Raw genomic sequence first — 16366 nt, forward strand, 5'->3', positions numbered from 1 at the left:
ATTCATCATCTTGAAAGACATATCTTGAGAAACACATAATTTTCTGTCTATTTAAGAACAAGCATTGCTGTTCATAATATTTTAATACTGTCTGTGTGTTAAGCCCCTTTTAGACCAAATGTCACACTTTAATATCACCACAATCTGATACAGACCTTACGGAAGCATGGAATGTTCTGTTTATACAGCTTTGACTACTAATTGAATGGGTCTTTTGGGAAAAATTGTGATATTGGCATAGAGGGTTACATTCATCACAAACGTCAGATAAACAGGTGTATTAGCGGTACCCTCCGGAGACTTCCAATCTCTGTACCACGATGTCGTTCTCATTTTGTTAGCAGGTTGTATTTTTAACCAGCTGCTATCTCAGCTGTCCCTGCTGTCTGTTTAATTATAGAAAGAGATACTGGAGAAGCAGGGCAGACAAGCCCCATACAAATGCCATGGTGAAAAGATCTAAGTACCCGAACTATAATGAAAGTGTTTCATACTCTAACTTTCACACGCCTAGTCAATTTGTTTTCCCAGTAACTTTTTTTATACATATATTTTTAGCTAATTTTAACTAGACTCATTTAAAGGTCACTGTTGCACATCCATGCTCTAGCCAAGGATGCAAAGTGCAAAAACGTGTGGAATAGATAAAATAAATAAATCAAAAACAAAGATCAAACAAATGTTTGGCACTAGCACATAGACAACTAATAAGAGAGAACAAATTAATTCCATGTATAATTACCTTAAAAGGGAAATGCCACTATTTGTCTATCTTTTACAAGTGAAAAGGTGTGCTTTTTAAATAATATATATATTTTAAACCCGGCATTTGCTCATCCAGAGCATATGGTGCAAAATAATGTAAGCCTTGTGGAATGCTGTGTGTGGGCATGTGGTCATACGGCAGGTATCTGTCCTCACCTGGTGTACTGAGGATTGCTCATATTGCAGCCACCTGGAAGTACAATGAAGATAAGGAAGTGATATTAGAGATGATTTAAAAATGACACTATAGTCACCAGAACAATTATAGCTTAATGCAGTTGTTCTGGTGAGTATAATAATTCAATTCAGGCTTTTTGCTGTAAACACTGTCCTTTCAGACCTTCACGGCCCATCTCCTTGGCTGAAATCATCAGACTTGAGTTGGGGGGACCTAAGGGTTATATAGTGTCAGGAAAACGAGTTTGTTTTCCTGACACTATAGTGATCCTTTAAGGAACACTATATTTAAATACTAGCAAATACCTATAACTTCAAAGTCTAATTATCACTGAAAAACTAGGTAGCCAATCTCCACTTCTAACCACCTAGTACCTCGGGAAACAGATCTCTACATTACCCGTTAAGAGGATAGTCTGCCATTGAAAAAATAGGTTTCATTACAATAGACTCACTCTATGAAACCTACACATGATTGCACCCCCACAGAGACATAATGGGGCGCAAGCACAGCATGTTTTATCCACCAGAGCTCTCCAGACAACCAGATATACGGCTCTCTTTCGAGAGGCCTGTACCACCTGCACCTCCAAAGAGGGCACCCGCCACGAGGCTCGAGGAGGACAACTCCGAGGAATCACAGGAGGAAGAGAAGCACCTGGCCTCATCCAGACAGAGCGTGCACTCCCCGGAGACTGAGCCAGAGGAAGACTCGTCTCCCTCTATGAAGGGGGACATTAAAAAAGCTACTCCTGGACCTGCGTGCACTATGGAAAGCGGACCTCCAAGACACACAACAGGAGGTGGGAGCGCTCCAGCAAAAGGTCAGAGGAGTAGAGGAGAGGGAACAGGCCCGTGCTGCACGTCTGCAAGCTCATGAGACTCACCTGGAGGGCCTGACCCAACAAGTCCAGAAACTGCACAGAACAGTAGCCACGATGAAAGCCTGACATAGGCGCCGTAATATCAACCTAAGAGGTATACCAGAGAAGGTCACAGGGGAGACACTACTGCCCTACTCCCAAAAGCTAATAGCCTCAATGGGCCTAAAGGGGGGAACAGACCCTTCCATGATACTGACTGCTTTCCAGGTGCGCAAGGCAGCTATAGCCCCGTCCGCTGCCCCCAAAGATACAATCATTGTCACCAGGAATAACAGTGCGTACAGCCATAATGAGCAGCTCCAGAGCTATGGGGACGGTTCAGTATGAGGGTGTCAGGATCGGGACAGGGATCCAACACGCAGAGTACAAACAGGAGAAGTTACGTATACCGGACCTTAGAATGGCCGGACTAACGTAAGGAGTAAGCAAAGAATGGTCTAGAGACAAGCCGAGGTCGAGGGAATGAGAGAGCAGGTAAACGAGAGACAAGCCGGGTCAAAAGGGTAATAGAGGTAAGCAGGGTAGAATAATACAAGCCGGGTCAGAACCAAAGAGACAAATAGAAATAAGAGCGCTGAGTGACTAGACTAGCTAGAACCACGACAGGGCAATGAACCAATACACAAAACCTTATTTTATACCCTGGTTCTAAATAGATGATCACGCCCCCGACGAGTCCTGATTCGTGCTCAGGACTTGATTGACAGGTCGGAACGGATAGTCGTCATGACGTCGGCTACTAGAACCGCGTCATAAAAGGAGGCGGATCAGAGGCGTCCGGCGTGTAAACGGCCGAGAGGACCGCGAGGAACGAGTGAGTCAGCCCCTCTGAGAGGACGGAATTCTAAGTGTCTCACCTCCTCTGAGGTAGAGACAACAGGTACCCTGACAGAGGGAACCGCAGTGTCAATCTTCAATGACATACCGTTTGCTGCATTCATAGAAAGGCGAAAGCAAGCACCAGTAGCTAAGAAACTGAGGGACAATTCAGTCCTCTACCGCTGGGGGGATCTTTACAAATCCCACAAGGGGACAAGAACCTTACACTGTCTTCAGACGAAGACCCAGAGAAGATCATCCAAAGCCTTAACCTGCAAACTCAACAAGCTGAAGTTGACCAACCAAGGAGCGTTCAGGAGGGAAAACGCAGAGACGCAGGAGAAGGAACCTTGTTAACCCAACCCAAACTTACCAAGAAAATAACCCCTAGACGCTGACTCTCACCTTTTTAAAATCTGTCCCAAAGGACACCCTGGGCACACTGCCAATTCATTACAGACACACTGTCATGACAGATCGAACCTCACCAGAGCTCTCACCTATGCCGTATAGTCCCCAGACACACCCGAAGAGGAATGCTATCATACAACCTTTTGCTAAACAGCCAACACTAATTGCATAGAGCACTGTTAATACGTAATGGTTTATAATACTGTCTTATCATATGTTCCTTTATTTTATGTTCTTTCATTTATATTATCTCATTCCTTGATACGGAAGTATACCTATGTATGCAAAATCCAATAAAATACAAATTGGGTGGTGGGGGAGGAAAGCTGGCTCCTACCTAGTTCGTTTGTATAACTCATGTTAATAATTCCTTATGGAATGCTGAGCTTAAGCTACTCCTTGTCTTTGGAACAGGAATTAGAGTGTTTAATATTTCTTGGTATATTTTTGTTTGTACCTCCATTGGCTTTACTGTTAACACCTCACTGATAATAAATAAAAGCTGAATGATAAAAAAAAATCATCTGCAGATAGATACTGCCTGGCTTTAGTGAAATATTTATAAAATGCTTAACTATGTAATACATTCGTTTTTCCAGACATCGATAATCTAAATTTCTTTTCTAACACTGATAGGTTATTAATGCTTTTTCCAGCATAACTGTCTGTTATATTATTTCCGACTATTTATAGATCTAGCACTTTAATAACTTCACAGAATGATGTTCCCTGCACTGACAGCTAAGAAAGCTTAGATATCTTAAAGGTCGCAGACATAGTGTTCTCCTCTGCAATGCAAAACAGAGATCTAAACTCCACTGGCAAACTGCCATGACACACTTGTTCATTAGCCATTTCTACATATACAGAGTTTGGTCAGACTGGTAAATCCCATAGTGCAGATTGGCACAATGACACAGGGGAAGGCTGGCAAGTTTCTCCGCAGAGTGCAGATTGACACAATGACACAGGGGAAGGCTGGCAAGTTTCTCCGCAGAGTGCAGATTGGCACAATGACACAGGGGAAGGCTGGCAAATTTCTCCGCAGAGTGCAGACTGACACAATGACAGAGGGGAAGGCTGACAAGTTTCTCCGCGGAGTGCAGATTGACACAATGACAGAGGGGAAGGCTGACAAGTTTCTCCGCAGAGTGCAGATTGACACAGAGTCCCAGGGATATTGCATGTGAAAAATTATTTTGACTATACCATGATAGCTCAGCAACTACAGATTGTCAGCTCTGTTCATTAAGATCTGTGTAGATGCACTTTCCAAATGTAGAACATAACAAAAATGTCTAAAGCACCGTCACAGTAGTCCTTTCACACCGGTTAGCCATATGTTGCACTTAGTGAAATTAAACACTGTCAACCTAATTCAGCCAGTTAGAATTCAATGGGCATGTTCCATTCAACCAGTTATTATTAAAGTAGACTGATTATGTGTTTATTGTTGTTTTTTATTTTTTGGTTTGAGTGGTTGCATAAAGTGATTCTACAATTTGTGTGTAAATGTTCTATATTCTTTCATTTGCAACATTGTTCAAACTGTTTTGATGCTGGACAGGTTAAAGGACCACTCTAGGCACCCAGACCACTTCAGCTTAATGAGGTGGTCTGGGTGCCAGGTCCTTCTAGGGTTAATCCATTTTTTCATAAACATAGCAGTTTCAGAGAAACTGCTATGTTTATGAATGGGTTAAGCCTTCCCCCTATGTCCTCTAGTGGCTGTCTCATTGACAGCCGCTAGAGGCGCTTGCGTGCTTCTCACTGTGATTTTCACAGTGAGAGCACGCCAGCGTCCATAGGAAAGCATTATGAATGCTTTCCTATGTGACCGGCTGAATGCGTGCGCAGCTCTTGCCGCGCGTGCGCATTCAGCCGACGGGGAGGAGAAGAGGCGGATCGGAGGAGGAGAGCAGGAGGAGAGCTCTCCGCCCAGCGCTGGAAAAAGGTAAGTTTTTACCCCTTTCCCCTTTCCAGAGCCGGGCGGGAGGGGGTCCCTGAGGGTGGGGGCACCCTCAGGGCACTCTAGTGCCAGGAAAACGAGTATGTTTTCCTGGCACTAGAGTGGTCCTTTAAAGCAGAGATTGTTTAACATTAAAGGTCTCTCTCTCTCTCTCTGAAGTCATTCTAAGGCAATACTCACCAGTTGGTGGATGACTACCAACAATCATGGTACACACTGTAATAGTGCTACAAGGGAGGCTTTATAACGATGTTTAGATTGTAAGCTCACGGGCTATCTAGCTAAGCATTTTGTATAAAAGAGCTTCAATGGCTAGATCACGGCTTACGTGCAGGGCCCTCTCTACTTTTTGTCTGTATATTGTACATTCTCCCCTAATTACACAGCAATGTGGAATATGTTGGCGCTTCATAAAAACCAGTAATAAATAAATGTGCAAAAAAAAAAAACACCTATAAAAATTAAATGTTCACTTTAATAAAGAAGTGGTGTTTAATTTGCTGTAGGTCATTTAATGATATTGTCTTTTTAAATTATTTTTTTTAAAGAAAGAGGCCATATTCTAGAACAACTTTCTTTTATTAGTACAAACCAGTGTAAATAGTATAAACTATTTTATAGTTAGCAGTGGTTATATCTAAATATATATATATATTTTTTACTAATTATTTTTTTTTTAAACTTTAAAAACATTTTGCCTTTTGACGGCCTAACAAACTGAAAAGTGAAACTACAGAGAAGGATACAGGCGAACAAATCAGCGCCTTATTGTCACTCACCCTGTAAAGAAGATTAGGCACCAGGTCACCGGACCTTTCTATAGCCTGCTTACGCATGAAGGCAAAAAGTGGGTCATGCAAGCAGAGAATCAGGACAATGAGCGTCTTTGATTTACCTACACGCATTCAATGGATGCATTAGGCAAGCTACATTAATTCCAGAGCACACATGTATTTATATTCAGAGATCGAAGAATCTACACACGCACACTGCCAGATATTTAACAACTGCTGTCGTTCATTGCATAGGTTGGCTGTATTTCAGAGATTTAACCATTTGACTACCAAGACTGTCATTCATCACAATTTTGGTGTAAAGATTCTGAATGGATTATGAAAGAAATGTTACATGCATTCGATGATTATGTGCAGATCTTAGCAAGTAACATTTTCAAACATTTTCTTGTATAACATTCTGTCCCTTTAAGTGATTATATGGCAGTGATGAGTAATGGCAAAGCTTGGCATTTAAGATATTTCCCATGAATCTCGGCTAGACTAAATCTGACTGAGCATAACAGAATTGTAGACCACAAGAACTGGAACCTGGGAAACCCAGGTTCGAATACTGGACAGACCACTTTTCCAGTAATTGTCCTTTGCAAAAAATATTCATAGATTGTAAGTTTGTTTGAACAGGGCATTCTTCACTACTAATATGTCCTCTTTCTACTATTATAAAGTGCTGTGGAATATTAAATATATAATAATCTACTGTGCCAAGGATGGCTGTCTAATATGCTTATTCACTTGATTTTGAATTGTCCGGAATTCAAAATGAATATCAGTTTCAAGGCAAAAATTGAGAAATTAAGTGATTTGCAAAATATTCCAATATGGCTAATTTGCCCAAAAATGTACACTTTAGTGAGTAATCCCGGCAGTTATGTATATTATTATTATTATTTTTTTTTTTATAAATTCTTTATTTTATTGTGCTTGCGGAAAAACAAATAGGCATGCAATGCCACAACAGCAGTTGCTCGCCAGTCAATTCAACATTTATAAACATGATAGGCATACATTAATGGTGCACATTTTATATTATAAGAAACGATTGGGTTCAAGAGAAGTCTCTGTGTCGGCTATAAAGTAATATAGGGTCGGAATTGAGACATATTGACACTGCTGACTTAAGGATTGGAAGCCATGTGAGTATAAGCTTAAGTGGGACATTTCCTGTAGTATAGATTATACAGAGACTTTAAACAGGCTAGCAGTATGGATCGTGCTAGGTACATGCGTTAATTATTCAAGTGAGAAAAGCACAGTGCTAGTGCTGGCTCGTAGATGGAGGAGTTGTGTTCTAGGTCTTGGTTGTGTAGACAGCATAATGTAAAAAAAACACTAGAGTAAAAAAATATAGGCTTAATCAGGCAGCTGACACCATCTCTATGTACCCGTGTAGACTATGGTTGCTAGATATGGGTCAATTGGCAAAGTGATATCATATGTATGCATGACGAGTACATAAGCTGATAAACGTATGCTGAACAAATTACATGAGCTAGTGTCTGCTGAGTGAATATCACGGTAAAACATGTGATGGCCAGTAGATAAGTTCATTAGCATCAGGGCTCTTGCCACAAATATAAAAAAGAGAACGCTTAGGACACTTAGAAAGTACATCACTCTGACATTAATTAGCGTTACTTTAGCGTCAGTTATTGTCGGGTTGTCCCTTGGTATAGCAGGTTGTCGCTGTATCCGGTAGGCAAGCTGTTCCCCACTCGGGGATTTTTCACCCTAATCCCTGTCTGGGCATTGCATCATAGCAGCTAATAAGTCCTCCAGGGGACCCCTTGGCTCACCAGTCGCTGCTCGATGTCCTGTAAGTGGTTGCTTCCAACCCCTTAGAGTTGTGGTCACCCGTGGAGGTAAATTGTGCCCAGGTGCTTTTCCCAGTTGGGACAGTGATTTAGGGCGGTTGCTGGGTCGTGCCTGGTGCCGTGTTCGTGTCCGTGGCCTCTGTGTTTTCTTCCCTAGTGGTAATGCCGCCCCAGGGCGTCGTTTAGAAGTCGCAGGCTGCTCTGTGGTGAGTGGCAAGGGAAGTCCTGGCTGGGCTCTATTAGGCTTGTGCTGGCGTGCTGCCAATGTGGCCCAAAAGTTTGTGAGTAGAGCTTCAAGCTTCTCCTGCAGGGGCAGTCGCTTAGTTTGAGGCAGTGGGTTGCACGAGGCGTCCGCCATCTTGGTCTTCATGGGTGGGTAGACCCGAGTGCATGCTAGTAGGAGCTTAGCTAGTGTGACAGCGCTGAGATTTGCCGGGATAACCCCCACCGGCTGGGGGGGGGGGGGGGGGGAAGGTGCAGGAAGGTCCTCCCGGGTGAGTGCTTGATCGCAGGCTGAGGGATCGGCCGACTCCCTCTCGTGCGCTGCTGTTAGGCCTCTTATAGGCCTCGGACTCTCCTCCAGGGTTTTCCACCGGTCACGGTCGGGCACACCACTGGGTTGCGAGTTGGAGATGCCTCCCGGTGTTGTGGTGTCGAGGGATCGTGGTTTTGAGTCGCTGAATTGCTTTTATTTCTCGTTTAGGAGCCCGTTTGTGCGGAGCTCTCTCTAGAATCATTTAAAGGGTTATTCCAACATCTATGACCACTTCTGCTTTTTGAAGTGGCAATAGAGGAAGGAATCTGGCTGTGCAGTGGTTCAGCTTAAAACAATGCATATCCAGAGTTATTTGCTCTTGTTTGCTGGGGGCTAGTTATACCCATGGCACACGTGACTTTGGTAGTCCAAAACAGAGAGCAATGCATGCTGGTAACAGACGTAATCTGACTGCAAGGGGAATGTTTCTCCCTTCCTTGAAGACCTACCACTACCCTATACTCTCCATTCAATTTTTTTAGGCTCACCCCTGCTCCCCTCCTAGCTCAGAAAGCGCACGTGTGCTCTGAGTTTGCTAAACAGTCCAATCATCTCTATGAGAAGGAGGGGAGAAGCACAGGGCATTAAAAAGCTGTGCTGGGTTCTTCACACAGTGCTGGGGTTCAGGTTAATACAGACTTATTTTATGACTTATTTTTCGTGCTTTCAAGGGGAAGACCTGAAGAATAATGCCGATAACGCATTGCTAATTAATTCTTTTTTTTTTTTACGTAACCATTTAATGGATTTTTCCTGATGGTCTATTGTTAGCCCTGTCATACTTGCTAGAAGCATGCCTTATTTTAAAAAAATGTAGATAGTGGAGTTCTTTCTGTTTATTGTATCTAATGATGTGATTTCATAGGACAATATAGTTACAAGACAAATCTGAAACCATTATCATGTATTTAAGCAACATTTGCATTCCTTTAAAAACATTTTATAGTACTTTGTAGATAAATTAATTTGTTGTCAAGAACATTCCATACTTAAGTCAAGTTACCTCTGAAGGTCACTGGTTGTCATCCCTCATGCATTTTTAAAAAGCATCATACATAGACTTTTGAAATTGATTTGCATAGCATTAGGGAGATGTCTTAGTCACAGATAATCCAGAAGTCCTAACACTAGTAAATGAAAAATCCAAACAAAATAATTAAGCTCCCACCAAATCTGCTTAGTTATAATCAGGTTACAATGTAAAATGAAAATGTCCATTCATGCAGTTGCATGTCTACAAGACCAAACTTTCAATTACTGCCCAGTAATCTTACCTGTTCCATCAGGAATTGACCTTACGAAGGTTGGCAACATCTTGATAATTGCTGTTGGATTTGAGTCCCTTGAAAGGCCATTTTCCATCTCTATTCCGAAGCGAGACATAATATGCAGTAACGTTTCATCTGACAGCCGCATGGCATACAGGTACTTATCAATCTGTGGAAAAAATAATTAGATTATTCAATAACATATTACAAGATCTACATTAATACTGCTATGTTCATATAAACAGGCTGTTAAATTTTAGCTATATAAGTGGGTCTGTCATATTTGTGATAAGAATATTTTTAAATTTGCAAGTAAATGTAGCTTAATGATTAATTTTTTTTTGATTATTATTAAATTAATATAATTTAATGAAATGATAATTAGGTGGATCCCTAATTTCTATCTCGTTTCAGTTAAAGGGACAATGCAAGCAATATAGCAGTACATGCCGTTGTAGCAGTTATATCTTTAGTTAGGAACAGGAAATTCTCGTTTAGCCATATGGTGATCGGGTGCTGTACCACATATGCCATAAGTATACATGGTTTTGGGCACACCGCTCAAAAACGGTTTGCCCCAATACCAAAGAACAGCACTTGCGGCCTAGAAGCATAAGAAGTGGTTACGGTTTAACTAGTATTTCTTTTTTTTAACCCAAGTTTGCTAAGTGCCGTTAAGTCCAGATTTAAAATATGCTCAGTGGCACACTCTTTAATTTAACATAGTACAGAAAATAATAAATTATCAAAATTTAGACTCTTCCTGTTGTAATTTGGGTTTCCACTGCAACAAGGAAGGCATTGCTGCTACAGCAACAATTTATTGAGAACAGTTTCCTGTAGACTAAGGAATATGATGAGCCTGTTCCAAACACTAGAGACTCGTTAATATAGCATTGGGACACACATTTGCTAACCCCCACTCTTATTCAAACAGAATGAGGAAATCCTTTGCTATCCTCTTGAGATGCCTTGCCTCCGCAGTGATGTCAGTGTGGGCTCATGTGAGGAGGGGGGAAATGTTTATTTTGCCATCTCTCTACTAATTAAACTCTAAAACAGGCAGTCGCACAGACCAGGGATGTATGACACACCTGGCAGCCAAACAGACAAGTTGTAGGTCTTATATCATGATAATGGAGGTGTGTAACTACTATACTCTGTAATAACCATTAAATCCTGATAACACTGATTATTGTCTAATCCATAGATACAGATATTTTACACAGTGTCTGGCAACAGTTCTTTGCCTGGATATAACTACTGTATCAGCAGGGATATAGTACACAGCAAGTTAAACGTTTATATATTGATCTTGAGATTAGCAATTAGTGTTCCTGATTACAAAAATTACACCAACCACAATCACAATGAACCGCAAATCCTGGATATGATGCTTACTAAACAGCTGATACATAATTGAACTCTCATGAAGTATGAATAGCTGCATTCTCATTGACATTCAAAGAAAAAATCAATCTAGTACAAATTTACTACTGTCAGAAGTGGCAGTGTCCTACTTCAATGTTTATATAGAATGTTCAATGACACATGAGGGTGGACATAGCACAAAAATACTATCTATTGTGACAGTAGTTATGTAAGCAGGTTACATCAGTAATGATTGCTGGTTACCAATATCTATCATTGACGCAGACAGAAGTAGACAAAGTAGGATAGGTCATTAACTCAGTCATCATTGACTGTACCCCAAAGAGAGAGAAAGAGCTTACTATCACAATGTAGTATATCCAGCAATGTCGCACAGCATAGAACAAGTGACTAGCAGCCAAGTATTACTCAAAAGAACAGGTGACTCCTGTAATCTCAGACTATCTGTTGCCATTTAAATCCGTTTATCTGAGTGATGAGAACTGACAAGAAGACTTTACTAGAAAACTTTGCAATAAACCACCACTCAGTGTGCCAAACGAGTGTTACTGAAGAGAAATTGAAAAAAAAGTATTAATTTATGTTAAGTGTTCATTTACTTTAATGCGTTTTCTAAAATGCATCAGGTATTCATATTTAGAAGGCACAACAGATCTATCGATTCACTGCCAGCATTATGATTAGGAAGACGCAAAAAAAAGCCCTGTTGTAAAGAAGATAAAAAAAATGTTTCTTACACTTTTCATTAGAAGACTACCGTTTAACCCCTTAAGGACCAAACTTCTGGAATAAAAGGGAATCATGACATGTCACACATGTCATGTGTCCTTAAGGGGTTAAAGGAATGCTCAGGGCTTCATAACAACTTCATTGAAAATACGTTGTTATAATGCCAAGGAACCCCATGGCTCTTTTTTACCTGAAGAGGTAGAACTGTTCTCAAACGGTTTAACCCCAAAAGTTGCCTCCTCCTTCAACTCAGTTTCAGGAAGCATGGTGTGCCACAATGCAGGAGTGCTGATTAGCTAGAGCAGTCAGCTCACAATTTAAGCCAATCAGTAGCATCTCATCCATAAAAAAGCACGTACAATTTTTTTTGTCTTTTTTCAAAAGGATTACTTTAAAATGTACACATAAAGAAAAGTGGGACAACTTTTCATTTTGAATAACCTGTAGGATGACAAAAGTTGGGAAAAGGTGGAGCTTCTGTCAATCTCCACGTCCTTTTAAAAGTTTGCCATTGGCAGGCAACTTAGTACTACCTCTCTCCAGTGTTGTATCACGGGATACTGAGACTCAACACAATGCTGAAAACCACCAGAGGTCCTCATCAGGTGTGCACATGATTTGACATGCTTGCCCTTGGAAGGGAAGAGGAGGAGATTTCCAATTGCCATCTTGGGAATGGTAAAATGGTAGCACCGTGAATGAAGGCCCCACCGTACTGGCATAACGAAAACTGAGGTAAGTAGCATCGGCCCCAGGGCCACTAATTATCATTGGAGTTTTAGGGGAGCCATAGAAAGACCAGATGACCAATAATTACACTTACAGAGCCTCTTTAGGAAAATACAGATAGCTTTTTTTCTTCACATACTAATTATTGTAATATGTTAAATGAAGCTGTTGACTCCTGATTCTAGACAGCTCCTTTACCTATTTTCCCTAATTGCCTATGCTATGTGCAACCACAACCAACTCAATTCATGAAAAAATATGAATGGAGCTATTTCTTAAAGAGTGTTTTAGTTTATGAATTTTTATGAATGAACTCTGGCAAAGGGAAAGATTGATTGGGAAGCTTTGGCTACTTCCTGACCAGGTGACAGTTTACTGCAGAAACTACAAATGCCATCACTTTAAATGTGAGTGTATTTGCATTTAATTATTTATTTCTGCATTTTTAAAGGATCACTATAGGGTCAGGAACACAAACATGTATTCCTGACCCTAAAGTGTTAAAACCACCATCTAGCCCCCCTGGGCCCATCATGCCTCCATAAATATAAAAAAATCTTACTGTATTCAAGCCTGAAGCTGTAACTCTGCATGCTGTTAGACTCAGAAAAACAAACAGTCTGCTGACATCATCAGAAGTGGTAGCCTGATCCAATCGCAATGCTTTCCCATAGGATTGGCTGAGACTGACAAGGAGGCAGATCAGGGGCAGAGCCAGCATGATTCAAACACAACCCTGGCCAATCAGCATCTCCGCATAGAGATGCATTGAATCAATGAATCTCTATGAGGAAAGTTCAGTGTCTGCATGCAGAGGGAGGCAATACTGAATGTTTGGATGCATTTTAGGCAGCCATGACCCAGGAAGGATCTCTAACAGCCATCTGAGGAGTGGCCAGTGAAGTTATCACTAGGCTATAATGTAAACACTGCATTTTCTCTGAAAATACAGTGTTTACAGCAAAACGGCTGAAGGTAATGATTCTGCTCACCAGAACAAATTCAATAAGCTGTAGTTGTTCAGGTGACTATAGTGTCCCTTTAAATATAATGAGTTTAGGAGGTTTACATGTCTACGTTCTTTTTTCGTTGTTTTTTTTTTCTTTGCTGCTGTTTTGGAGTAAAGAGAGAGGTAAGCGCATTGTGCTGCTCAAATCACACAAATCCACGCAGGTAATGTCAACAAATTCACATTTCAATTTAAAACAGATCTGTCCCTTGAAATGCAGATGTTAGAGTTCAGGCAGGAAGTTCTGTCTCTGGGAAGGTTCGCCAGGGCCTGGATTAGGGTGAGTTAAACAGGATTTAAAACAATCTTTGAGTGTTTAGTTTTTGGGGAAACGATAGCCTAATACCAATAGCGCATTATTCTATTTTACCCTCAAATGTGATTTCACATTCATTTAATGATTATTGTTTGGTTAAAAATGTCTTCCAGATTGTAAGATTGTTTAAATAGAATTGTCTTTACCTTTTGTTTCTGTCAATAACTTGCCGAATTATTTCCTCTTTTAATCTTGTACAGCACAAAAAAAAAAAAAAACAGTAAGATTTTGCTATATTTATGGAGACATGAGGGGCCCAGGGGGGCTAGATGGTGGTTTTAACACTATACGGTCAGGAATACATGTTTGTGTTCCTGACCCTATAGTGATCCTTTAAGGTGGAGGAGTAAGCACAAGAGAAGTTAGAGCAGGGGTGATGAACTCTGGTGTTGTTGGACCACAAATCCCATGATTCTTTGCTCATCATATATTACTATAGAACATTTTACATAATTTATCTGAGCAGTATGTAGTTCAGAAAAATCAACAATATTTATACATAAGGTAAACATAGAACAAAATTTAATGTGATTATAAGTCAAAAACGTCTTTGTTTTGTTTTTTAACCCCGCCATTGTTTTCTGTTTCCTCCCTTTATAATGCACAGGGCAGAAATGCATTGGAAGAATGAAAAGGCCAAAATAGGCACTCTAAACGCATAACTCATTGTGGTGGTCATGGTGCTATTGGACTGCAGTCAATCTGCATATTGTCAAAATAGTTTCACCAACTTTGATGCAAAAAAATGAGATTCCCAGCACCTTAAATGCTCCCCCTCAGTCATTAACTTAATATGAAGGAATGTCCCTTCTCATCTGGCCAAATATTTAGAGGGCATGAACTTGGATTGTATGCTAAGGCTGTGTAATTATAACCTGTAAGCATTGGGCTACAGGGATTCAGCTATAATGAATGTGCAGCCATTAACCCTTGCAGACAATGGTGTATCAGTGGCTCAGAAGACCTAAAGTGACCAAAATCATGCTACTCTTTGTGCCCCACAGCATGTCGTAAGCATGTAAGGGTGAAATAAGGCTTTTGGATAGTAAGAGAGAATGAAAAAAAAAATGCTTTTTGCTTTGGATAATTTTACTCCCGGAAATGATCAGTGAAATCTACCTCCCAGACACAATGTAATACGACACAGACGCTTCTTCAGTTTCATAGTGTTGAACAACCAACAATAGCGGACAGGAATGTAGAAAAACTGGACAAATAGCAAGCAATAACAAACAAGGTCTATTAAAATAGGCTTTCATGTGTAAAGGCGGGCAACAAAAAAGCATTCTGGAAATAAAAAGTGTACTCTACAGAAGTTAAAAAAAAATTCTGTGTGCTGGAGCAACCTGCAATTTGAATGATATCCTTAGCACCAAAGCATGTACTGGATCTGTAATGTGTCCTGGTGTAATGTACACTCAAAAAAAAATAAAAAATAGATTAATCTGAAAATAGCTCATTTAAACTTCAGCTGAAAGAAAGCCAAATAGCCTTGCTACAAGAAGAAGGAAAAAAAATATGCAAATGTTCAGGAGGGTTTTTATGTTGGGGTATCACTATAACGTTAACAGGGGTTGGAGGAACTGTTAGAACAACCTAGGGTCATGGTGACATAACGTTACAGATCTAATTCCCCTGATCTGTACCAAATGAAGGGAATTCAGTTGTAATTTGGCTATTTGTGAAATGCAGATTCGGCAACTATAAAGTAATAGTAGATCCGTCTAATCTTAACGGAACTTTACTATTAACAGAACAGTAGCCAGATTCCAGCTCCCATTCAGTTCAACTGACCAGATCTGCATGCTGTGGCTAGCCAACTGGGTTACATTCAGCTGAAACAGGCACATTTTTGCAAACTGAAAGCATTTGGCTACAGTTTTGTTCTAATTGAATAAAATTATCTATGCTTGAGCAACCTTCCTTGATTGTGCACATGAATATTTAGCTCCAAAAATAATTTACACACAGATTGCAAAGGAGCAATCTGTAACCTATTCTACAGTAATATGACCTGGGAACACGCATAACCTGTGTAACTTGCAGCCTCTAATGTTTGCTGAAGTGATCATTCATTTGTGCTGGAAACACAAATTCCACAGGCAAAGGGCTTCACCGTTGAAAGAACATTCGGAGCACCATAACCACTACAGCACATCGCAAACCTGTGTCATCCAATGGTAAACTGACAAATTGTTTACAAGCAGTTTGGCACTTACTTGACCTGCGCTGCTTTTGGCATGAGCGGATGTACTAAAGCGGAACATTCTAACTGCCACATTATTATACTAAGGCACTATAACCACTACATTAAAGGGACACTATAGTCCCCAAAACAACTTTAGCTTAATGAAGCAGTTTTGGTGTATAGATCATGCCCCTGCAGTCTCACTGGTCAGTTCACTACCATTTAGGAGTTAAAGGGACACTCCAGGCACCCAGACCACTTCTGCTCATTGGAGTGGTCTGGGTGCCAACTCCCACTACCCTTAACCCTGCAAGTGTAATTATTGCAGTTTTTCATGCAGGGTTAACTCCACCTCTAGTGGCTGTCTATTAGACAGCCACTAGAGGTCACTTCCTGGGTTCTAGCACAGGTTTCCTGTGCTAGAGCGTAGCTGGACGTCCTCACGCTGTGTGAGGACCTCCAGCGTCGCTCAAAACCCCATAGGAAAGCATTGAAATGATTTTTCAATGCTTTCCTATGGGGAGACGTAATGCGCATGCGCGGAATTTCCGCGCATGCGCATTAGGT

The 16366-nt window shown here is 40.8% G+C and overlaps 1 protein-coding gene across 1 annotated transcript in view; it reads right to left on the bottom strand.

The window, feature by feature from the left end:
• The window catches only part of LOC134575071 (hexokinase-1), a 57755-nt gene that overhangs the window by 24520 nt on the left and 16869 nt on the right, over positions 1 to 16366 (bottom strand). Inside the window, exon 2 of the mRNA XM_063434212.1 lies at positions 9443 to 9605. Within this exon, the coding sequence (XP_063290282.1) occupies positions 9443 to 9605 (163 nt within the window). The remainder of the gene's footprint in view (positions 1 to 9442; positions 9606 to 16366) is intronic.

The sequence above is a fragment of the Pelobates fuscus genome, chromosome 10 (assembly GCF_036172605.1).
Source record: "Pelobates fuscus isolate aPelFus1 chromosome 10, aPelFus1.pri, whole genome shotgun sequence".
NCBI lineage: Eukaryota > Metazoa > Chordata > Amphibia > Anura > Pelobatidae > Pelobates > Pelobates fuscus.